The sequence below is a fragment of the Ictalurus punctatus genome, chromosome 1 (assembly GCF_001660625.3).
Source record: "Ictalurus punctatus breed USDA103 chromosome 1, Coco_2.0, whole genome shotgun sequence".
NCBI classification, from domain to species: domain Eukaryota; kingdom Metazoa; phylum Chordata; class Actinopteri; order Siluriformes; family Ictaluridae; genus Ictalurus; species Ictalurus punctatus.
In genome coordinates this window covers 37,975,174-38,001,888 of record NC_030416.2, presented here as the reverse complement: position 1 = coordinate 38,001,888, position 26,715 = coordinate 37,975,174, and the positions used below count along the sequence as shown (strand labels likewise).

The 26,715-nt window shown below is 39.2% G+C and overlaps 1 protein-coding gene and 1 pseudogene across 9 annotated transcripts in view; both read left to right on the top strand.

Moving 5' to 3' along the window:
• LOC108268894 (NACHT, LRR and PYD domains-containing protein 12) overlaps positions 1-26,715 on the top strand; it is a 113,837-nt gene that overhangs the window by 54,329 nt on the left and 32,793 nt on the right. For 4 of the 9 annotated variants that reach the window (XM_053684608.1, XM_053684615.1, XM_053684632.1 and 1 more), the window contains 2 exons: positions 9,719-9,892; positions 13,709-13,882. In XM_053684608.1, the coding sequence (XP_053540583.1) occupies positions 9,719-9,892; positions 13,709-13,882 (348 nt within the window). Of the gene's footprint in view, positions 1-1,217; positions 1,395-3,522; positions 3,697-4,300; positions 4,475-7,643; positions 7,818-9,718; positions 9,893-13,708; positions 13,883-26,715 lie in introns of all 9 variants that reach the window. The other 5 variants (XM_053684634.1, XM_053684635.1, XM_053684637.1 and 2 more) reach the window with 5 other exon arrangements.
• Positions 1-26,715, top strand: part of LOC108270697 (NLR family CARD domain-containing protein 3-like) — a 59,920-nt pseudogene that overhangs the window by 8,522 nt on the left and 24,683 nt on the right.

Below are 26,715 nucleotides of genomic sequence, written 5' to 3'. Positions count from 1 at the left end.
ACAGCTGTATGTACACGTGATAAATAAAAATATTCTTGTGCGTACAGGCCGATCTTATGCACAGTTTAGAACTTGTATTTGTACACACTTTGATAAATGAGATCTTTGGTCTCTAATTGTTAATTACAGCCTTTATAAAAACCCACCACTTTTTACATTTGTACTGCTATGTGCCACATTACCACCTTCAACGATTGTCAGAAAATTATACAGTGTGCCATCATATGTCTCGTTTCTTTAAAAATGAGAATGTTTACAGAATGTTTCTAGGTATTTTTGGGCCATCTTGCATGCACAGTGTGTTTGCACCGGCTGTCCCAACCCCAGAACATAACATAATCACCCCAGGCTGAACAGTTGCCAGTCAAATGCTGCTCATTTTTTCTCCAAACATACCTTTAGTGATTGTGGCCACACAGTTCCATTTTTACTTCATCAGTCCACAGCAACATGTTTCCAAAATGTCACTGGCTTCTCTCAATAGTTTTACACACACCAGACATTCATGTTTGAGGTTGCAGGTACAGTTTCATTCTGCTTCCTCCATGCAGATCATATTTATAGAAGCAACTCTCAAGAGAGCAACCCTGGAGAGTAGATCAGTGCAGCACCACTCCTTTCTCAGCTTCTTCTTCCTGCAGGTCCTTAGTCTTATTTGTGGGTTTTATTTTAGTTCCTTTCTGTAGCATACAGGGAGCTCACAGATCTTCTTATCTGCCATTTCTTAATAACATTTTGGATATCATTTTATAAACTTCTTTTGACATCAATTACATTTATTTTGAGATCCTCATTGGATCAGAGGAGTCCGTGGTTGTTGAGTGTTAGCAGAATGTTTGAACAGTCAGGGAATTTCTTACCCTCTGAAACGGTTATATTCTTGACCTGCCTAGGGATAGGGTCAGGGTCAGTTAAGGCCCATTGAGTTAATTAAGTTCTGAAACTTTACAACTGGAAGGGTATCTAAACTTTTGCTCATTTGCATTGCTAAATATATTAAATATAAAGCAACTGTTTATTATCATTTGTTGATAACTGTCTTTTTTTAATGTTGACTTTGTTGCATTGTTATGAATATTTCTTTTCACTTCAAAAATGAACAAAATATGTAAATTGCTAACTTTAGAATTCTAATTAAAATTATTTTAAGTATTAAGTTAAAGAAAACAAAAATATTTTTGTGATTAAGAAGTGCTCTGATATAATTTCTCTCCCAGTCTGTCTCCGTGTAATCTCAAAGAGGATGCCTGTAGACCTCTGTCCTCAGTTCTCAGCTCACCCTCCTCCAGTCTGAGAGAACTGGACCTGAAATGTAATTATACCCTGCGGGATTCAGGATTGAAGCTGCTCTCTCCTGGACTGGAGAGTCCACACTGTACACTGGAGATACTGAAGTAAGATCACTTTAAATGTAATTTTTTAAGCTCCAGTACCAAACTTTGTTTTGTTTAAAACTGAATAAAAGTCAATGATTGCGCAAGTACATTAAAAAATCAGTGTTTAATACTGTCTGCTTACATCACTGCGATTCTCAAAGATAAGCTTATAATAATGATTTATAGTTTGAGCTGTCAGGTCGGATTTCACAGTAAATGGTGGTTTGATGTTATTCCTATTTGCCTGGTTACGTCACATCCATAAACGGAAAGAAGAATAGCTGGCCACTATTTTGTGTGTGTGGGTGCTAAGGATGATGGAGTGTCTGTAGCTTGGTATTACAACACTTGCTTAGGATTTAAAATTGTCATCTAGATGGCTGCTTTAATCTGGACATTTCTAAACGTCAATCATCGTTGACAATAAAAAAAAGAAGTTCTTGTTGAGACGTCAGCTTCTGTGCAAGTCTCCCTGTGTCTGTGTGGGTTTTCTCCAGGTTCTCTGGTTGGATTTGATAAGATAAATGGCCCTTATGTGTGAATGGGTGTGTGAATGTATGTGAATGGTGCAGTGTGATGGACTGGCATCTCCTTCAGGTTACATTCCCACACCTTGGGTTAGGCTCCAGATCCACCACGACTCTATTCAGAGTAAAGTAGTTACTGAAAGAAACTGAGGGAGTGACAGTGCAGACTCTCACCAGCCAAGATAGTGAATCTGTGGAGAAGATTAAAATTTCAACTAGAAAACAATAAAGAAAACAAACTCACAGCCAAATTACCTCCACAAGGACCCTTGTTACGATTTGAGAATAGAGGGTTGCAATTCATAAGAAGAGAGAAAGTGAAAGTACACCAGAAAGATTGCGCCCACGGCATGACTATAAATAGGCATGATGTTACTCAAGCTTCAGATACTGGTAATCCGCGAGTACGCTTCCCACAGTGTTTACCTCACGCAATGTGGAACAAACTTACAGCCAAATTAACTGCAGAAGTTCTTGGCGATCTCCTGACATGAATCCAACTGAAAACCTATGGATGGTTTTGAAATTGCAAGTCCATCAGCAGGACTGTTGTGACCTGGAGGAATTAATGACTGCACTAATCTAATTGCTTACTGTATAACCCCTGGCAAACATGAGTCACCACACTTTTTTTTACTTCGTAGCAAATAAATAAATCACAGATATGACACACAACCTTTTTGTTTAATAGCTGAACTACTAGTTTTGTGAGACATACCTCAAACAAGTTAAATGAAATAATTTTAATTATTGGCATATTTTTTTCAAGTTCAAGTACAAGAAAAAATTGTGGAGTCATCAACAAACAAAATTACAGTTAGTATTTTGTTGCTCCGCCTCGGCTTTTATGTCGACCTGAATTCTGAGGTGTGGACTTCACTAATGAAAAACAATATTCTTCATCAAGCTGGTTCAAAATGTTTCTAATAGCAGTTGACAGACCAGCTTTGCAGGATGGAGCCTTGTAATTTTTTTTAAATCTCCACCATAAATTTTCAATTGGATTGAGATCTGGACTGTCTGCTGATTGAGTTGACCTGCCTTTCCTGAAGAAAAGCCTGAACTCTCTCTGCTCAGTGGCAAGATGCATTATCATTCTGAAAAATGACTTCTTCATCACCAATCCTATTTTCTATCGATGGAATGAGAAATGTTTGAGGTATGTCTTGTGAAGCCCGAATGTAGAGCTATTAAACAAAAATCTTAGATTTTTTTTTTTTTTTTTTTAGATCATATCTGTGATTTATTTATTTGCTAGGAAGTAAAAACCCAGGTGAACATCCTCTAAGTGAGGTGATTCCGTCATTTTTGCCAGGGCTTGTAGATGTTTTAAAGCTGTAATTGCCAACAATAACTTTGTAGCAAAGTACTAATGCTGTTCATTTGTGGTGTCTTTTTTTGCCTATCAGTTATCATCTTATTAATGCTTACTATTTGTTCCTATTTATAAGTACAAAGTTAAGACATCTTGTGTATAAGTGGATATATGCACTGGAATTATATTAAATAACAAAACCAAAAGTGCTGAATACTTATTTCCCTGCAATGTAAATACACAGAAAATTGCTGTACACACATTCAGGCATCAGTGTTCTGATATATCATCATTTCTCTCCCAGTCTGCGTGAGTGTATGCTCACAGAGGAAAGCTGTAGAGTTCTGTCCTCAGTTCTCAGATCAAACTCCTCCAGACTGAGAGAACTGGACCTGAGTGAGAATAAACTGCAGGATTTAGGAGTGACGCTGCTCTCTGCTGGACTGGAGGATCCACACTGTACACTGGAGATACTGAGGTCAGATCATCACTTTCACATTGTGTTTATTTTATTGTCACTATTATAGTATAAACCTAATAATATTAAAATGTAGATCAACAAGTCTGATGTATAACAAGGGGCTGACAGATATGGGGAGACAAATGTAAAATATTCCGCTCTGACTTTTTTGAACATTTGTGCTGTTTTACACTGACACTGAAAACTGTTATTTGACATGAGTCACTACTTAATTGTAACAGAACGGCTTCAACTGTTCAAAAAAAGTCAGAGAGAAAAGAATAATCAACTTTTTACATTTGTGCCCCATAGACACAATAGTATATAACATTTTTAACATTTAACATTTTAAAAATGTAACATTGTAATTGGGGGAAAAACTGGTATTGAACTGTGGGTCCGAGTGTAAATGTTCTCCAAAAACAGTTTCCCCAAAGCTGCTAAAACACACTGAATAAAAGTCTGTGCTATAAATAAAGATACCTGCTGCTTCAGACTGGATTATTACCTTCTTCCTCTTATCTTTCTTACAAACATGTAGACATGTGATATCTGTCTGTATGTGTGTGTAACACACACACACACATGTCAGTGTTCTGATATATCATCATTTCTCTCCCAGGCTGTGTCGGTGTGACCTCACAGAGGAAAGCTGTAGAGTTCTGTCCTCAGTTCTCAGATCAAACTCCTCCAGACTGAGAGAACTGGACCTGAGTTACAATAACCTGCAGGATTCAGGAGTGACGCTGCTCTCTGCTGGACTGGAGAATCCACACTGTACACTGGAGATACTGAGGTCAGATCATCACTTTCACATTGTGTTTATTTTATTGTCACTATTATAGTATAAACCTAATAATATTAAAATGTAAATCAACAAGTCTGATGTATAACAAGGGGCTGACAGATATGGGGAGACAAATGTAAAATATTCTTTTCTCTGTGACTTTTTTGAACATTTGAGGCTGTTCTGTTACATTTAGATAGTGACTCGTATCAAATACATTTCAGTTTAAATGTTCAATATAAAGCTAATTATTTACTCAAAATATATAATCTAAATATGAAAGTTTAAATCTTAAATCTAACCATAAATGTTAAATATAAATGTTAAACTAAATAGTAAGTATAAATGTTAAATGTTAATGAAATGAAAATTTGGTAGTCTGAGAGTAATCACTGTCACGCGGCAATGCCTACGTGCTCTGAGAATGTGGAAATGTCCCCGGTTTGTAGCCTTGGGTCACACTTATGGGGTGTCTCCTTATTGCAAGACAGTAATGACAGACACCTCTTTCCTGGGCTGGGGTGCGGTCTTAGACTGCTGTCCAGCTCATGGTCTCTGGAGTGGCCCTCCTCTTGAGTGGCATATAAATCGCCTAGAAATGCGGATCGTGTTTCTAGCACTGAGATTCTTTCTTCCTCAATTGAGATGTCACCATGTATTTACAGACAACACAGTGGTGGTCTCATATATCAACCACCATGGTGGACTATGTTCATGCCCCCTCTTCAGGCAGGCACAACCAATTCTTATCTGGGCAGAGGGAAAGTTTTTGTCACTGATTGCAATGTACATTCTGTGCAAATGGAATGTGGGGGCAGACATCCTGTTGAGGCAGGGGCTGAGGCCCAGGGATTGGTGACTCCATCCACAAGTGGTGGAGTCCATATGGTGGAGGTTTGACCAAGCGGAAGTGAATGTGTTTGCCTCCAAGGAGACAACACACTGCCCACTGTGGTTCGCACTCACTTCTCCGACACCATTGGGGCTGGATGCCATGGCGCACATGAGGCCAAGGTCATATCCATATGCTTTTCCCCCAATTGCTCTGCTCCCACAAGTTCTAGCGAGAGTTCGCCAAAATTGTCTACGTCTGCTTTTAATTAGCACCTTATTAGCCAGCTCGAATATGGTTCTCAGAGACAATATCCCTGCTAAACAGCAATCCTTCAGAGATTCCCATCTTCAGGGATCTACTGTCTCAAGCCTGAGGGCTGATTTATCACCCTTGGTCAGAACTATGGAAACTGGCTCTGGCCCCTGAGGGGCACCAGATCATAGATTCTGATCTCACAACTGAGGTTGTAGAGACCATGTTGAATGCCAGAATGCCATCCATGATGATGATATTGTATGGGCTCAAGTGGCAACTTTTTGTCTCGTGGTGTGAGGAACGTCAGCTAGACCCAGCAAACTGTGCAATAGCTGGAGTTCTTACAAAGACGTTTCTCAGTAGGGTTGGCTCCTCCTACAATCAGGGTCTATGTGGCTGCCATTTCAGCCAGCCATGCCCCTATTGATGGAGCCTATGTGGGGCAACCTCCTCTAACTTTAATTTTTATGCGTAGTGTCAGATGGCTGAGGCCCATCTGCAGGCCATGCATACCTTCCTGGAACCTTTCTGTGCTCCTGGAAAGTCTGTCAGGTGCTGCATTTGAGCCCTTAGAGTCAGCCTCTGAGAAGCTTCTGACTCTGAAGGTAGCTCTTCTGCTGGCCCTGACATCTATCAAGCGAGTAGGAGATCTACAAACTCTCTGTTGCCCCTTCCTGCCTTGACTTTACCCCTGGATTAGCCAAGGCCTTCCTGTACCCAGTCGGATTATGTTCCTAAAGTGCCTACACCTGCCTCCCAGCCAGTAGTGTTGCAGACTTTCTGCCCTCCTCCATCCCTCATACCGGAACAAGAGAAATTGCACCAACTGCGTCCAGTAAGGGCTCTCTGTACTTAGGTCCACAGCTCTGGCCATTGGCATAAGTCAGAGCAGCTGCTGGTCTGCTTTGGAGGCCACAGTAGAATTGATGCTGTGTTGAAGCAGTGCATCTTTAATTGAATAGTGGAAGCAATCTCTATCTCTTATGAGGTGCGCAGTCTCGCTACGCCTCTGGGCATAAGGGCTCATTCCACTAGGGAGGTCACCTCTTCGAAAGCTTTGTCCAAAGGGGTATCCTTACAGGATGTGTGTGCTGTGGCAGGGTGGTCTACGCCGCACACATCCATTCGATTATACAGCCTGGATATACATTCCGACCCAGGCTCGAGTGTCTTGCAGTGACCCTCGGGCTCAGATCTTTTTGAACAGGCCATAGCCTCGGAAAGATGGAGTGGATATTCTTGTTCCCATAGTGTTATGTATGTTAGGGGCAGTGGAGGCTTGGTGGTTAAGGCTCTGGGTTACTGATCAGAAGGTCGGGGGTTCAAGCCCCAGCACTGCCAAGCTTCCACTGTTGGGCCCTTGAGCAAGGCCATTAACCCTCTCTGCTTCAAGGGGTACTGTATCATGGCTGACCCTGCGCTCTGACCCAAACTTCCTAACAAGCTGGGGTATGCGAAGAAAATAATTTCACTGTGCATACAGTATGTATATGTGACCAATAAAGTCTCATTATAATTATCCTTATCATTATGCTAAATGCAACATCGAAGTTCCTTTTGAAAGGGAATGTCTGGGTTACGCATGTAACCCTGTTCCCTGAGAAGGTAACAAGACATTGCATAGCTTTGTCATACTGGGGCAGGCCTGTGATTTGCGTCTTCGCGTCAGGTAATAGAGGCTGACAGTGCGGATCACAGGCATCATTTATATATCACGCAAAGTGCTAAATTGCCATGTCATCTGATCATGGCAGGCCTATAAATAGGCATGATTTTACACTAGCTTTAGATACTGGTTATGCGTGAGGGCGCTTCCCACAGCATTCAGCTAACGCAACGTGGAGTCCCCTTCTCAGGGAACAGGGTTACATGCGTAACCAAGCTGATTTTTTAAATCTGTTATTCACATCCCTAATTAATTATCACTAAGTTTATATTTAACATTTACATTTAACCATTTCATTTAATATTTAGGTTTAACATTTAGATTTATATTTAAATTTATTTACACTGAAACTGAAAACTAACACTGGAAACAAAGACATACACACATGTCACTTTTCTGATAGATCATCATTTCTCTCTCAGGCTGCGTGGGTGTAATCTCACAGAGGAAAGCTGTAGAGTTCTGTCCTCAGTTCTCAGATCAAACTCCTCCAGACTGAGAGAACTGGACCTGAGTATTAATGAACTGCAGGATTCAGGAGTGACGCTGCTCTCTGCTGGACTGGAGAATCCACACTGTACACTGGAGATACTGAGGTCAGATCATCACTTTCACATTTTGTTCATTTTATTGTCACTATTATAGTATAAACCTAATAATATTAAAATGTAAATCAACAAGTCTGATGTATAACAAGGGTCTGACAGATATGGGGAGACAAATGTAAAAATATTCTTTTCTCTCTGACTTTTTTGAACATTTGAGATCGTTCTGTTACATTTAGATAGAGACTCGTATCAAATACACTTCAGTGTTAAATATAAAGCTAATTGTTAAATCTAAATATTATGCTAATTGTCCCCATGTCTCAGAGTGTGATTCATTGGGAGATCATGGTGCAGTAGGGTTGCCAGGTTTACACTATACTGTGTTGGGTTTGGAACAAGGCAGTCGGTGTAAAGAGCAAGTCCACAGGTGGCAGGGTTTTTTGTTTGGGTTCAGGAGACTTGTTTGGAACCTGAAAATCCTCTCTGTTCTGAAGTTACAGATGTACAGATGTAGAAAAGTAGGTACACAGCACATTAGCGGTAGCTACACTGCCTACCTGACTAGCTACTGCTACAGCTGCTACTTTTACATTGACCTACTTCTGTATTTCTGTATGTCTGTAATTTCATAGCAGAGACTAATTTCAGGATTTCCTGTTTTGTGATGACATCATGGTCCCAAATAAGTATCCTGAATCAATAGTTGCAGTAAGACAGAAATTAGCAGCTGTTCAGGATCACTGTAGTGTCCACCACAGTATAGTTGTAGATCTCTGGGTCAACTTCTCAAGTGATGGGGATTTATACCACTTGAAACATGTGTAGCACTAGCACAGCTAGATAAATATATAAATGTCCTCTCACATTCAACTGCTTTTATTTCCAGAAAATTTCTTAACATGTGTAAATATTTGTATTAACATAAAAACATTCAACAACTGAGACATAAACTGAAGAAGTTTCACAGATGTTTGAGGAACAGAAATGGAATAATGAGTCCCTGAATAAAGTGGAGGTCGATATCAGAAGGAACAGTCAGTATCTGATGTTCTCCAGCTGCTTTAAGTTATACAGAGCATCTCATCCTCATGGACTGCACCAGATCGGTCAGTTCTTGCTGTGAGATGTTCCTCCACACTTCCACCAAGGCATCTGCAAGTTCTCCATCACATCTGGGGGACACATGCTTACATGTAATTTTCCACTGCGAGGACGATCATCTGTCCTTCCTGTCTCCCTGTAGCACCATCTCAGGTGTCTTACATTACAGACATTAGAGTGTATTGATCTGAACACATCTGCAGTCCTCATGTCTCCTAGCAGCAGGTCTATGGCATGTTCATGCAGGAGAGCAGGAACCCTAGACATCTTTCTTCTGGTGTTTTTCACAGTCAGTAGAAAGGTCTCTTTAGTGTCCTAATTATCACCAAGTTTAAATTTAACCATTTCATTTAATATTTAGGTTTTTAACATTTATATTTATATTTAAATTGAAACTGAAAACTATGTCACTACTTTGACATGAGTCACTACTTAAATGTAACAGAACGGCCTCAATTGTTTTTACATTTGTTCCCAATAGACACAATATTATATAACATTTTGTTTACCATTTAACATTTTAAAAATGTAACATTGTAATTGGGGGGAAAAATCGGTATTGAACTGTGGGTCCGAGTGTAAATGTTCTCCAAAAACACTTTCCCCCAAAGCTGCTAAAACACACTGAATAAAAGTCTGTGCTATAAATAAAGATACCTGCTGTTTCAGACTGAATTATTACCTTCTTCCTCTTATCTTTCTTACGAACATGTAGACATGTGATATCTGTCTGTATGTGTGTGTAAGGCGTACACACACACACACACACACACACACACACACACACACACACACACACACACACACACATATATCAGTGTTCTGATATATCATCATTTCTCTCACAGGCTGTGTGGGTGTAATCTCACAGAGGAAAGCTGTAGAGTTCTGTCCTCAGTTCTCAGATCAAACTCCTCCAGACTGAGAGAACTGGACCTGAGTTACAATAACCTGCAGGATTCAGGAGTGAAGCTGCTCTCTGCTGGACTGGAGAATCCACACTGTACACTGGAGACACTGAGGTACACACACACACACACACACACACACACACACACACACACAATCACACACTGTACACTGGAGATACTGAGGTCAGACCATCACTCTCACATTGTGTTTATTTTATTGTCACTATTATAGTACAAACCTAATAATATTAAAATGTAGATCAACAAGTCTGATGTATAACAAGGGGCTGACAGATATGGGGAGACAAATGTAAAAATATTCTTTTCTCTCTGACTTTTTTGAACATTTGAGGCAGTTCTGTTACATTTAGATAGAGACTCGTATCAAATACACTTCAGTGTAAATGTTAAATATAAATTTAAATTTTGAATCTAAATATATAATCTAAAATATTAAATATAAAGCTTAACTATAAATGTTAAAACTAAATAGTAAATATCAATGTTAATCTCATGTAATGGAGTTGAGGATGGATGCAAATGCAGATAAAAGCTTTATTAAAGAGAAGCAGGCAGACAAATCCAAATCATGAATCAAAAGCATGGTCCAAAAACAGGCAGAAGGTCAGGCAATCGGCAAACGGACATAAACTACGCAAGGCAACACACAAAAGGAGAAACTAGAAGCAAAATCAAAAACCATGAACCAGAACACGTTGAACAAAGGTTTGGCATGGTGAATACACTCAATACTGCACAAAGTGTGAGATTGGATGCAGGTGTGCGTGATTAGAATAAAAGTGAGTGTTCTGGGAATTGCGGTCCATGGCGACCATGTTTGCAGGCTGCAGTGCAGGATGGGAAATGTAGTCACTGGTTTGCTGTGATATGACAGTTAAATGAAATTAAATAAATCTCTCATTCATATACTAATTGTAACGAGCTCATCTCTAGGTGGGGTTTAACCCTTCCTTCCTAAAAACAAACCAATCTCCTTCCCCACAATTAATTATTTATGTCTATATGAGATCTTAGATTTGTGCTGCATGTGCAGTTAGTTGATTTAAAAAAAAAAGGTTTTATGAGGACAGAATTTTTACTCTGTACAAAGTTTCACTTTCTACCTTAATGAGTTTCTGGCTTTCATCCCAGCTCGATACTCAAAAGTGTCGTCCAAGCCTCAGTGTTGCCTTAACTAGAAGAGCGGTTTTGGCCGTACAGAAAATGTCTAAACGCTGATTTACTGCTGTGCAGAGATACAGAAAAACACAAGACTCTTCTAACTCAGTACACACCTAGAATGTAGTCTGATTTACGGCTTTAGATTATGCTTCTAAGTATTGATTACACATATTGATCATGCTTGATATCTCATATTGATTATTAGATTGTGCTTTATTAATATATTCTATAACATTTAACCATTTCATTTAATATTTAGGTTTAACATTTATATTTATATTTAAATGTAAATTGACACTGAAACTGAAAACTGTTATTTGACATGAGTCACTACTTAAATGTAACAAAATGTCCTCGATTGTTCAAAAAAAAGTCAGAGAGAAAAGAATAATCAACTTTTTACATTTGTTCCCAATAGACACAATATTATATAACATTTTGTTTACCATTTAACATTTTAAAAATGTAACATTGTAATTGTGGGAAAATTTGGTGTTGAACTGTGGGTCCGAGTGTAAATGTTCTCCAAAAACACTTTTCCCATGTTACAAACCCGGTCTAGTTCAGGCCGCAACATACAATAAAATAAAAAAAAAGGAAAGGGTTGGCGTGACCAAAATTGCATTTACTTTGTTTTTATTCTCCAAATGAAGCACCTTATATATATATATATATATATATATATATATATATATATATATATATATATATATATATATATATATATATATATATATATATATATATATATATATATATTTATATTTATTATTTTTTCTCTATTGAAGTATCTCACAAAAGTGAGTGCACCCCTCACATTTTTGTAAATATTTGATGATAACTTTCATGTGACAACACTGGAGAAATGACACTTTCCTACAATGTAAAGTAGTGAGTGTACAGCTTGTGTAACAGTGTAAATTTGTTGTTCCCTCAAAATAACTCAACACACAGCCATTAATGTCTAAACTGCTGGCAACAAAAGTGAGTACACCCCTAAGTGAAAATGTCCAAATTGGGCCCAATTAGCCATTTTCCCTCCCTGGTATCATGTGACTTAGAGTTAGAGTTACAAGGTCTCAGGTGTGATTGGGGAGCAGGTGTGTTAAATTTGGTGTCATCACTCTCACACTCCCTCATACTGGTCACTGGAAGTTCAACATGGTACCTCATGGCAAAGAACTCTCTGAGGATCTGAAAAAAAGAATTGTTGTATTGTATATGAAAAACACAAGAAATAAACACGAGGGAGACCAAGGATAAGTAGTAAGTAACTTTATTGGGAATTCAGTGGATTCTATATTTGAGAGGCCGGGGGAACCCGTATCTCCAGAGGGGGTGCGAAGAACCTCGAGTAGCATAGTGATGTCCGCAGTGAGATGCGCAAGCTGATAGCGAGTGTTCAGATCTGAATCCAGCCCCTCCAGTAAAGGAGATAAGGTAAAGTGACGGGCACCTAGAACACATAGAAGAGAATGAAATGTATTAGGCGGTGATATTGATGAGTTGGACTCATACTTAAAGATTAAGTTTAACTTTAAGATTAATTCATTATTCACAATGAAATCTAGGAACTGGGGAGTACAGACAGAGAGGCACGTGCAGACACACACACACACACACACACACACAGAGGCCTATGCAGCCATACACACACGGAAGGAATGCAGAATATTATACGGATAATAAAAGGAGTATAAGGATTATAAGGATATTATAAGGATAATAAAAGGAGTATAAGGATTATAAGGATAGTATAAGGATAATAAAAGGAGTATAAGGATTATAAGGATAGTATAAGGTATAGAGTATAGTAAAGGGGGTAAACTATTTGCAAGCATTATAAACAGAAAATGTATAACAAAATATGAAAGAAACCACATTAGAAAACAGAAAATGCAGAACAAAATATGAAAGAAACTTACTCATATTGTGTGTGAAGGTGTGGAGAATCCTCTGCTCACGGTAGACCAGTCAGGACTGACACTGACAGGTTAGTATTTAAGGACAAAATGTGACAGGTCCATTATATTATATGGGTATTGGAGCTGGGCTACACCTACTAGATAACTGTCCCTGGAACGGCAAAGGCCTCAAGATAACTGTCTATGAGATCAGCAGACTCAGTGGGAACAAGGTTTCTCAAAATTGTTGATTCGCATACGTAATGGTATTCTGGGAATGCTATGTCTAAACATATTGATGTTTGGGTTTAGAAAACTGTATAAATAAGGGAGTGTTAGATCGCAAATAGTCATACACAGGCAAAAAGCACTTCTCTCTATACACAACGCAATGGCACTGATCTGCCCTGGGATGGAGACTGACGAGGCTTGAGTACACTTCCGGAAATGTGCAGGCAATCAGTCCTGTCTCACAAGGCGGAGCAGGCGTGGACAAGACATGATCATCGAGTAGCAAGCAATCCGGAACGTACGCATGCAGTAGGTGGGGCCTAGAGAAGGGGGAGGAGACAAAAGAAACCCATCCCACCACCGACATAGACACACAAATAGCACATAGAGCAAACAGAAATACATTGTATAACGTTACACCCAAAGCTGCTAAAACACACTGAATAAAAGTCTGTGCTATAAATAAAGATACCTGCTGCTTCAGACTGGATTATTACCTTCTTCCTCTTATCTTTCTTACGAACATGTAGACATGTGATATCTGTCTGTATGTGTGTAAGGTGTGTACACACACACATGTCACTGTTCTGATATATCATTTCTCTCCCAGGCTGTATGGGTGTAATCTCACAGAGGGAAGCTGTAGAGTTCTGTCCTCAGTTCTCAGATCAAACTCCTCCAGACTGAGAGAACTGGACCTGAGTGAGAATAAACTGCAGGATTCAGGAGTGACGCTGCTCTCTGCTGGACTGGAGGATCCACACTGTACACTGGAGATACTGAGGTACACACACACACACACACACACACACACACACACACACACACACACACACACACACACACACACACACACACACACACACACACACACACACACACACACACACACACACTGTACACTGGAGATACTGAGGTCAGATCATCACACACACACTGTGTTTATTTTATTGTCACTTAGGCATGGGCCGGTATGAGATTTTGACGGTATGATAACCTTAAGTAAATATATCACTGCTTCACAGTATTGTGGTATTATGATTAGAGCTCTAAATGTATTATTTTTAAATGACTGGGTATAAAACTAAAATTTTTTCCACTGAACACAATATATTTTGTTTTTAAGCAACATAAGGAATATTTGGAACAGTAGTAAACATGTACAGCTGCAATTAAAATTATTCACCCCCCAGTGCAAATCAGGTTTATTGTAAAAATGTACAGACTTTAAGCTGTTTGCGATGAACAAATCAAACAAGAGTAATTGAAATAGTTCAACACAACAAATGCTTTAAGTGGTTTCCCCAAATTCAACTGAAAATGCAACTTATAATGACTTCTTCAGAAATTATTCAACCCCTTCATGGCGAGCATCATTAGTACTTAGTAGAGCACCTGTTATGACCTGCTGCATACGAGACGCAGAGCTTCAGGCAGCATTCCTGAGGAATCTTCTCCCGTTCCTCCAACAATGGCCTCCAGTTCAGTAATATTCTTAGGTTTGTGTGCTTCAACCCCCTTCTTCAAATCCCACCAGAGATCGTCTATGGGATTCAAGTCAAGTGACTGTGATGTCCCTGTAGAATCTTCCAGGACTTCTTCTGTAACCAATCCTTGGTGGAATTTGAGGTATGCTTGGGATCATTGTCCTCAGTGCCTGTTACACCAGGTCTTGCTGCAGGTCTTTTGCAGTCACTCGAGGGTTTGTGACAACCTGCCTTCTCACAAATCAGCTTGCAGCTGTTGATAGCTTCCTTTTTCTTCCCCACCCAGGTTTTTCATAATTTTCTACCCCTAGCCAGTTCAGGTATTTCACGTGTTCAAGCTCAAGCACGCCTGGTGCAGCTAATGAAGCCCTTGATTAGTTTATATCAGGTGTGTTTGAGACAACACCTGTTTTGCATATTTGTGCTCTTGTGAGGGATTCTCTTCAGGGGGTGAATAATTTTGAGACTGGAGGAATCATTATAAGTTGCATTTTTAGTTGAATTTGGGGAAACCACTTGAAGTATCCATTGTGTTGAACCATTTCAGTCGCTTTTGTGTGATTTGTTCATTACAAACAGCTGAAAGTCTGTAATTTTGACAATAAACCTGATTTGCACTGGGAGTTGAATAGTTCTGTATGCGAGTATGCATGTGCGTGTGTGTTCGTGTGTGTGTGTGTTAGTGTGTAGGTTGATCTATAATTGTTGATCTCTCTACAGGCTGGAACACTGCAGTATTACAGGTGAAGGTTGTGCTGCTCTGGTTTCAGCTCTGAGGTCAAACCCCTCATCACACCTGAGAGAACTGAATCTGTACTACAATAATCCAGGAGAATCAGGAGTGAAGCTGCTCTCTGATCTACTGAAGGATCCACACTGTACACTGGAGACACTAGAGTGAGTTACTGACAGAAACACACACACACACACACACACACACACACACACACACACACACACACACACACACACACACACACACATACTAGTAATGTAATGTGACTTAGTGTGTTTAGACAGACAGGACAGACTTTTTACATTTTATTTGAATAGAACTTTTATCATGGACACTGTCACAAAGCAGCTTTACAGAAATCTGGATCTAGCTTTAGATTTAAATCCCTAATGAGCAAGTCAGAGGTGATAGTGGAGAGGAAACACTTCCTGAGACCATATGAGGAGAAGAACCCTTGAGAGGAACCAGACTCAAAAGGGAACTCTTCCTGTTCTGGGTGACACGGGATAGTGTGATTATAAATCATTCCTCTTCTACAGTTATAGAGTCGAGCAGTTCTGATTTCAGTAGAGTTTTAGCTTTAAGTCTATAGTATCAAAGTGAAGTTCTCCACTGTATGATGAATGAGCGCTGAGTGTAAACTGTCTTTAGTAAGTCTAATCATTAGGATGTCCAAGTGAGAACATCCACAGTCAGCTTTAGGATGTCCATGTGGCACCGTCCATAGCAATCTCACGCCAAACTTTAGGCTAGTCATGTGGGCCGACCTCAACAGCAGCAAGTGATTCTCAGCTGAAGGAATCAGTTTAATATCCTTTCTGAATTATTTCCATCAGGATTTTTATTATTTACTTTTACTGTTTGTATCGTTCAAATCCTTCAAATCAGATTGTCTTGGTTCTACACACACACACACACACACACACACACACACACACACACACTCACTCATTCTCTCTCTCTCCCTCTTTCTCTCTCTCTCTTTCACACACACACTCACACACACACAGTGTTTACACTGATTTTTCTTTTGAGGAGTCTGATCATTGATTCTGATAAATCTGATGAATATCTGATCATTTTACTCTTTTCCACTTCTTCACAGGTTCTGGACATTTTCATTCTGATCTCCAATTCTCAACCTCAGATGATTATGGATTACATTAACCTGTACAAATAAACATTACAAAGTGTTGTGAAGAACATGCACTCACCGTCCACTTTATTAGGAACACCTGTACACCTGCACATTCATGCAGTTATCTAATCAGCCAATCACGTGGCAGCAGCACAATGCATAAACCCATGCAGATGCAGGTCAAGACCTTCAGTTAATGTTCACATCAAACATCAGAATGGAGGAAAAGTCTGATCTCTGTGACTTTAACCGTGGCATGGTTGTTGGTACCAGATGGGTTGGTTTGAGTATTTCAGAATCTGCTGATCTCCTGGGATTTTCACACTGAACACCCGCTCACAGGATGTGTTTTTTCACCATTCTGTATAGAGACTGTTGTGTGTATTTGGCTGATTGGATAATTGCATAAATGAGCAGGTGTACAGGTGTTCCTATTAAAGTGGACGGTGAGTGTATGTGACTATTACTATTTTAAAAGGATAATGATAATGGGTAAGATTTTGCTTGTAAAATGCTTTGTTGTGGTTCATTAGATGATGAAATGTCAGGACTGTAAATATGAAGCAGCTGAGATAAATAAACTAAACCTACATATTAGATTGTTTATGAGTAATCCAGTATAATGTAGCTTAAACACACAAACTGAACAGTAATGACACTTCTACTATTACATTTGTTTATCAGCAATAAATAAACTCTTGTTGTACCTGCAGTATAGTGTGTAATTAAATCAAACACACACTTTGTTTATGTTCATGTTGTGATTAAAACACATTTGACTTGTACTATCTTATATGTTATAAAATGTATGTAATATTTGATCTTTTTCCTCAATAAATAAACGACTATGACTAATAAATAATATTTTTGTTTCCTTTGGTTCTCTTTATCTATTTTTAGCACTTCTGAAAATCAGATGGTATTTTAGGTCATATTTATAAAGAAATATAGAAAATTCTCACAAACTTTCAGGCACCACTGTATATAACTGATGATAGTATCACCAGTAGATTTGGTGGTGTGTGCGCTGCTGAGGAGGGACATTCATACAGTCAGACATACAGTACGTCACAATCACTGTACACACATTACTTTATTACAGAGGAAAAATACCTGAAGCTGGAAATCAAAATTCCGTCTAAATGAGTCAAATCATTTGGCTCATCTCACCAGTAAGAGTCGACTCTTTCGGCTCCCTTAACAGTTTTTTGTTAAACTGTGGAGAAGATCTGATGTATGTAACGAAAGCAACATTGAATGTCACTGTGACCCTGACTAGGATAAAGTACTTACAGAAGATGATTAATGAACTGAACAGATGTCAAAATGAGGTTTCTATGGTAACATTTTGATTAAATGACACTGCAAGAGTAACAGTCTTACCCAAATCTACCAACAAGTAGAAGTCAATGGCACCACAGAGCCACCACAGAGCCGATCCCACCAAAGAGCCGACTCCACCAAGGAGTCGACCCCACCAAGGAGCCGACCCCACCAAAGAGCCGACCCCACCAAGGAGCCGACCCCACCAAAGAGCCGAGTCGACCAAAGAGCCGAGTCGACCAAAGAGCCGACTCAATTAAAGAGCTAACTATCTAATTACAGCTTAATCAAAAAGCTGACTCATTTAGTGAGTCAATTTCAGACTGTGTGTGTGTGTGTGTGTGTGTGCGTGTGTGTGTGTGTGTGTTAGTTACATACGTGTTGGTTCTGTCTGAACAGCGAGCGTGCCTCCTGTGTGATGTACTTCCTCTCGTTCTCTGTATAATGTGAGAGGGTTGACTGAGCCTGCCAGCTGCGAGCGATCCGGAGAACACGCCGGTACAGGGCCAGAACCTCCACACGCCTCAACGCCATCACCATCAGCTTCTACAGAGAGGAGAGAGAGAAATACACACACACACACACATACACACACACACACACACACACACACACACACACACACACACACACACACACACACACACACACACACACAGATAACTCTAGAAAAGGAAATAAAAGAGGAGACAATGATATAGGATTTTTTTCTACCAAAGCCAGCTGGCTTCTAGAAGTAGAATAATGCCAAGCCTTTCATGCCATGGTTACTGCACTCTTCATTGTGATGATATAGAATATAAAATCAAGGAGAACGACATGTTCTATGAACACAGCACCATCTTCAGGCTACAGACGGAAACTACACTGATTCGTATGGACCAGTGAAATTTTTGCCTATCTAGTGCTATTAACTTTGTAAAGCACAGCCCTAAAATATACAAGAGCTCCATGTCTCCATCTTTGGTTGGGTTTTTTTCTCTCAAAATTTCACACTGAAACACAGTGATTATCTCGATTCATTGTATTTGTGTAGCGCTTTTAACAACAGACATAATCACAAACTGTCCTTACAGAAATCCAGATATAGATTTATATCCATAATGAACAACTCACAGGCAACAAATCTGGGTCTTTTATCCCAGCAAGGTTGGGTTATTATATACATATATGCACGATTTTATTTTATTGTTAAGTGCTTTTTCTGTACATTAATTAGTTTATTACAAATTTAAAATAAAAATTTTAAACAACTTAAAAATAATTACAACACTATTTATGTTTTATTTAATTCAAAATCTATTTGATTGATACAATTATGCATGAAATGTATATATATATATATATATATATATATATATATATATATATATATATATATATATATATATATATATATATATATATATTACAGGTAACATCCAGCCCATACATTTCCCCTCCAGACCACCAGAGGGCACAATTCAGAATTCCCGAGTTTCTCTAAAATTCTGACACGCTGCTTAATTTACTCTACTAACTTCCTGTTTGGTCTGCATAAAAAGCACATGGACCTTTATCTCAGTGTGAAGATTTACAGTTTGTGAGTCGGTTTGTGTACATAAAAATACTAACACAGTTTCTTCTGCTGTACTTCATCATCTGCTCGCTTCAATGCTGCTCTTCTACCTGCAAGTTTCAGAACATATCACAGGTGATTATATTCACAAAACCATCTTCCACTACATCATCCACACACAGGTTTAGAAGAAAGGTGCTGATATAGAAGAATCAAAGTGCTCTCACCCAGGCCTATCCATCAGTTTCCTTCTTCTCTGAGAATTTATTAGGGAATACACATTTCTGAAAAACGAGACTGTTGTTGATTTAAGACAGTGCATACTCTGGATTGTATTGTAAGAGGGGTTAAGGAGAACTTGTCGAGATCCAATCTCTAAACGGGTTTGAATAATGCAGGCGTACACACTTAATCTCACAGTATGAATGAAGACTAATTAAGATGCCCTCATTCCCTGTGCTGTGTGCACACTGCTGTACTGCTACCGGTCATTTGTCAGGACACATCAGATTTAATCATCATGACAGAAACCTATCCCTCCACCATACATTACTAAACACAAGCAGGTTTAGGAGATACAGTAGATTAATGATGTCCACATTTTAACAAAATGCCAAGAACTTATAGAAATCTCCCCAAATACACACCTGGAACAGAAATGTACTGACATTCAAATGTTTGTAGATGCACCAGGTCTTGCACAGATGGAGTTGTCATGAGGTAAACCTGCTTCTTGTCTTCTGATCTTTTTGTTCTCTCAGGTAAAAGAGTGGGTAGTTTTCTCTTTAGAGAAATAAGGGTTTCATATATGCTCCTGTTCACTGGGTTTCTGTGAGCATTCTGCTGTGATTCTAATGTTAACTGCAAAGACTTGCCTTCATGTCATTTACTGAACACCGTGACCTGTACAAAAATCCTCTGTTTTCTTCATCCTCTACCTTTTGGAGGTGCTCTTATGAGTTTATTTCTGTTCTTTCTAATATATTTGCATTTTGGTTGTCATCATGAGTATTTCTGAATGCCTGATCATCGTGTGATAATGGCTTTTATTCAAGGTCGATACGGTGAACTATGGTTCTGTATTACAGCTGGACTCCTCACAAATGGAGACGACCTCAAGTCATCCACAGTCCATATAAATCTGTAATAGTGTTTGTTTCTAATGACATTCTAAATAATTAGCTTTTTATTAATTATATATTTTTATTGCATATGGAAGTTGTGTATAATATTGTAAATGTAATTCTATAACCTCAGCGTTTCCTTCCTGTGAAATCTGTCGTCTGGGTGCAGAGGTAGAGACTGCAGGTCTGCAGTGATCGCCAGTTCCATAGATTGGTATTCACTCACTCATTGGACTGAATAGTCTCTCTATTTCAACAATTAAAATTTGGGAAGGAGAGGACAGACTGCAGCAATGGATCCGTTCCTAAAATGGATTTAAGCCAGCTGCCTCTCTGCATGCTCTGTGCTTCACCTTGTTCCAGAATTCCATGATGTCTGTCACCTCAAGAACTGGATAGTTCTCCACCACTGAATAATTTTGTCAGTTGTGGCAGGGCAGTGTCCCATAAAGCTTGTAAGTTTTGACATGTCTACATAGCGCTTGTTCTACAGTATTTTCTACACAGTGAACAGAGACATGCTGCAACATGATATCTGGATCTCAACTCATTTGTGAAGGATTAGATCCTGTTTACCTCAGAGAAGAGACTCAACTCTGTAGCTTTAGCCTCAAATAAGTAGCCTAGGTATGTGTGGCTTGGGGCTGAGTGTGGACTTGATGATTCACTGAACATGGAATAGTTTGTTCTGCATGGAATATGGAATATTTGCCATATAATAGTTCACTTGTTTTGGTGAGGTCCTCCAGTTGGTCCAGGTACTGTAGACAGTATGTGCCGCACACATTGGTGATGTGCAAACGCAAATGCCTCATAGACAGTCTTGTATGCATTTTGGAGAGCTAGTGAACCTGCAGTAGGCTTCTCTCACAAGGTTCTCAACTCAATGTGGAATTGTCTTTGGAAAGAGAACTCCCTGTTAGCTTTAGGGAATGACACTGCATGTGGACAAGACTATTTAATCCATGATGTACATGCCATTCTGAACCCCTGGCATGACGGAAGCATTATCCTCCACAGTGCTTACTAGGTTATCTTTTTAAAAAGCCAATCAGTCTAGGAAATCCAGATCTGCTCTGGCTATTAAACGTGCATCCCCATATTCCAACTTAATCAAGCTTAGAACTATATTCAATATATTCCATCTATATATTCAATATATTCCTCCTATGTGTCATGAAGCTTCATGACAAACTGGAAAGCAGTCGTGGAATCAATGTGGACGTTGGGCTAAACGGAAACCTTTTTCAGTATTAGAAGGATCCAGGCAACCACCAAGGGCTTATTGCAATATGTTGATGATTTCAGAGGAACTGCAAACCATCCTTGCATTGGCAGTGAAGGCCTACAGCAGACTGGGCTTGTCAGTCAACACTACCAAGCCTGAGCTGATATGCCAATGTAGGTCCGGCACCGCATCCACTTCACCATAGAACATCAGCCACTCACAATAGTTTCATCTTTTAAAAACCTGTGCAGCATTCTATCTGAGAGCTGCAACTTCAACCACGAAATCCTGAACCGGATTAAACAAGGCTGTGCAGCTTTTGGCAAACTCTGACAAAAGCTCTTTTCAAAACAAGCACCTCCATCTGCACACAAATTTACATCTATAAATCCATCTGTATTACCACACTCCTATACATCTGTGACTCCTGGGACACCTGATGCTGATGCTGAAATGCTTCCATATAAGATGCCCTTCAGCGAATCTTGGGATCACAATCTTGGTGTGATTTGTGTACCACATTCTGAAGTGGTTGTGAGGACAAATTGCAAGAGCATGAAGGCCACCATCACTGAACAACGACTGCGATGGCTTGGGCATGGTGTTAGGTTGCCTCCAGATCACTTGCAATGGCAAGTCTTGTATGGACAACTTCATCTGGGCCACCTGTCTGCAGGGAGTCAGAGAAGTGGTACAAAGACCAGCTAAAAACATCACTGAGGAAATGGCTGTTTTATTTTGAGAACAAGGATCTTCAGAACATGTTTGTGGAAGTGTATCATGGCAATCAGATTTCTGAGGACCCCAGAAAGAGTTGTTGATGCTCATCAGGGTGGAAGAGGTTACAAAACCATCTCTAAAGCGTTTGGACTCCACCAATCCACAGTCAGATATATTGTGTACAAATGGAGGAATTTTAAGACAGTTATTACCCTCCCAGGAGTGGTGAACCAACAAAGATCACTCCAAGAGCAAGACGTGTAATTAGTACACAAGGTCACAAAGGAGCCAGGATAACATCTAAGCAATTAATGGCCTTTCTCACATTTGCTAATGTTAATGTTCTTGAGTCCATCATCAGGAACACTGAACAATTGTGTGCAAGGTAGGATTGTAAGGAGAAACCACTGCTCTCCAAAAAGAACATTTCTGCCTGTCTGCAGTTTGTTAAAGATCATGTGGACATGACAGAAGGCTACTGGAACAACATTTTGTGGATGGATTTAAATGAGAAGGGATATAGTTGGAGAAAGGAAAACAATGCATTCCATCATAAGAACCTTATCCCATCTGTGAAACATGGTGGTGTAGTATCATGGTTTGTGCCAAAGGAAACTATCAGGACATCTGTCCATGATCTGAGACTGAAGAGAAAGTGGGTCATGCAGCAAGACAATGATCCTAAACACACTTTGGTCGTTCTACCAAAGAATGGTTAAAGAAGAATAAAGTTAATGTTTTTGGAACGGCCGCGTCAAAGTCCTGACCTTAATCCAGTAGAAATGTTGTGGAAGAATCTGAAGCAAGCAGTTCATGTGAGGAAAGCCACCAACATCCCAGAGTTGAAGCTGTTCTGTACTGAGGAACGGGATAAAACTCCTCCGAGACGATGTTCAGGACTGATCAACAGTTACCCCAAATGTTTATCTGCAGTTATTACTGCACAAGGGGGGTCACACCACATACTGAATGCACAGGTGCACATACTTTTACCATTGTGACTGTGTCCTAGGCATCTGCCACAGCAGCTGATGTAGAAAGGGCATTCACACTACCTGCAACTCCTCGGCTGATACTCCTTGGTATGTATAGAAGCATATTTTTTTTCTTTTTATGATTATATAAGACACCAGGGTGTTTTTCTGGATTACAGTAGAAGTGCTAAGTGATTCTTTGCAACAATATTGAGAGAAAAGTTCATGATCAACATATTAAATTTTTTGTGTCAAAAGAACGGGGCTCATCTTTAGATGAGTAAAATGATTTCAGTTTCCACTGCATTTATTTGCAGTGTGGCAAAGGCATATTAATGCTTTTTTTATGTCACTGCTGACATGGTGTTTACTTTGTAAAGTTTCAGGTGAAACACCAGGAAGTGTATTCACCACTGGATGATCAGCCTTGTTGGCACATCATTTGTGAGATCATCCAGCCAACTTCTCTGTCTGGGCTTTTCTACTTCCTACATTTTCAATCTTCAGTACCAGGACTGCATGTGCACTGGAATTCATTCAAAGGTTAGACGTGTACATCCTTCAGCTGTTACTATGTGACGTGAGCATTTGAGGACATTGTGTTGCTCACGTTTAATTTTACTGGTCACATACTAACTGTCCAAAAGATCTGATGGCTGGAGCTTGTTAAAGATCTCCTGGCACTAACCAGGGCAGCGCAAACTACCACTTTCTCTGAACCATGTTTCTATATGGATTTATAGGAGACCGTGTGTAACTCCCTAAAAAGATGCTAAAATGTAATATTACCCCTCACCTAACATAGTAAAGGGCAGTGTTCTTGATACAAGAATAGACTTTGAAATTTATATTATCTCAGTGAGTAAACTTTCCTTCACACTAATTTTTCAGGCTGTTCATCGGGATAAATCCAGAGATAGGCACCACGGCTGGACGAGGCAAGAAAAAGATCACATCCGTAAACCCTTGTGTCTCCAGACTACTGAAGAAACTGATGGACATTGAGTGGGACTTTTATATAAATCAGTGAACCCAGTCATTCACACACAGGTGCGCGCACACATTCCTGCACATCTATCAAGGTGAGGACAGAGTAATTTCCCTTCAAAGTGAGGACCACCATTTCTGCTTCAATTTCAGTGTCCATGGCTCCAGTTTTTACCTCAGTTTCTTAAAAAAACAAGGGAAAGAGGAAGCATTTTATCAGCAGAGTGAGGACATTTTCATGTGGGCGCTATTGTGTTAATTTCTCACTGGATTATTTTAACTACCTTTTTTTTTAAATTATTTTTTGCTTGCATTTATTCTTTGCTATTTTTTATTTTAGTGTGGACAAATAATGCAAGTTACAGTTTGAGGTTCATAAGCAGATTACCTAAACATTTATGACCATCAGACTACTGTATTGAAGTACATGTAGTGTTCTGTGCAATTATTGATCTAATTAGAAGATCAATATAGCAATATACACCATTGTCCAGGAACTTCCAACAAAGCTGCAAAAGATGCCACTTTCAGTGACCAGTTCTACATTTATTTTAGTTTGAGAACTGAGACACCTTGGGCTTCAAAGAATTGTTTTAGGTGCTTGTCAACTCTTATCTTAAAGACCAGGAAAATCATAGATTGTTAATAATGTCAGATTAATAGCCCTAATTTATGAAAATAAATGCTCAGTTACAACTAAAAAGAGGTGTGTGTGTGTGTGTGTGTGTGTGTGTGTGTGTACCTCTAAATATATTGAACAATAGCAGTAAATATTAAAACTTGAATTATAATGTTAAACCCCAAAATACTAAAACTGAGAGAGTGATCAAAACCAAAAGGTGAACAGAACAATTAGAACACGATGTTAAACCTTCAAAATGCAAGTTTTCGTGACTCGGATCTCCGGTTTCGAGCCACAATTGTGTTGTACACAAAGTTCTTGACATCCTTCCATGATCTTTGACTCAGGGCTTTCTCTTCTATACACTGAATGCAGTGGCCTTTTCCAGGAACTCTGTGCTCTGCCATTCACTTCCCCGAGTGTTTGTGTACTGCACTCCTCCCCGCTTCTCCATGGTCTCCTCACATTCACCTTGGCAGTGTCTACAAATGACAATGTAGATTGTGTAACTTTGAAAATATAGACCAAAAAGTAGATTTCTTAAACAGCTATTGCGTGTCCACAGACTGTATCTAAATGTAGGACTGCGATATTTCAAGTCATTTCATGTTTGTGCCAAAGATATTCAGTATGCACCAGAGTTAATTCATTAATTATTAATCACTGCGATAATCCCTGAATAGTAGGGATGTAAGAATGTATTCTCTATCATGGTTCAAAAATACACTGTACTGAATCGTGAGATGAGTGTATCGTTACACCCCTACTGAATCAAATAACTGTTCCAATAATCATTACAACCATCAGTTATCTAATAATCATTACATTCATCAGTTTCAGTCCTATTGCCGAGTGACCGCTGGCTTCCCCCTCGGGATTTACTTTCTCCACTACTCACAATCCTGTAGTTTTGGCTTGCTTAGTCAGAACTGTCTCTGATTCATAAGTGTAATTCATGCCGTTATAGAGATTTTCATATTACTTTCAAGTCAGTTTTATTCGTATAGCACTTTATTTACTTATGATAAGAATAGTCATTGGTGCTACTCACTGCTCTTTTGTATAGATTTATGGAACTTACCTTTATGGAGCGTTCCCACTCCTGGTCTGTTTTCCTCTTTTCTTTTTTGGTGTGGGCCTCTTAACCAGGCTTGCTCCTGGGCAGTGATCTGGAACAGACGAGCATTACTAACTGTTAGTTAATGAATTATACTGGTGTGTAAATGACCTTTCCATAGATTTAATGCATCGTGGAAGTAAGCTATTTTCTGTGAATGTGCAAGACTTCCAAATCATTAGCCATTATACGTAAATAACTAGGCTAGAAGAATAATAAATTGCAGTAAATGGTAAAACTTTTTGCACTACAAACCAGTGATTGATTAGAATAATACATTAAATACTATGATGGTAAACACCAGTTTGCAATATCAAGCAGCATAAAGGTCTGTTTTTGTGAAACTAAAATAGCTGGAAGTGAATGACACCAGAAGCCTCGCACACTCAGGTTTTATGCCATGCCACTCGTGCCCTAAAAATAATGTGAAGAGTAAAGTAAATCTTGCCTTTTTAAAGTCTTTTTCTCTTTTGGTGGTTCAAGAGCTCAGAACATCCATCTGTAGAACAAGAACAAACTAAAAGTGACTCCTCTTCCTCCTAATCAATTCTATGTTGTAGTATTGAGGTCATAGTAGTAGTTTTATATTGGACTCTATTTTAC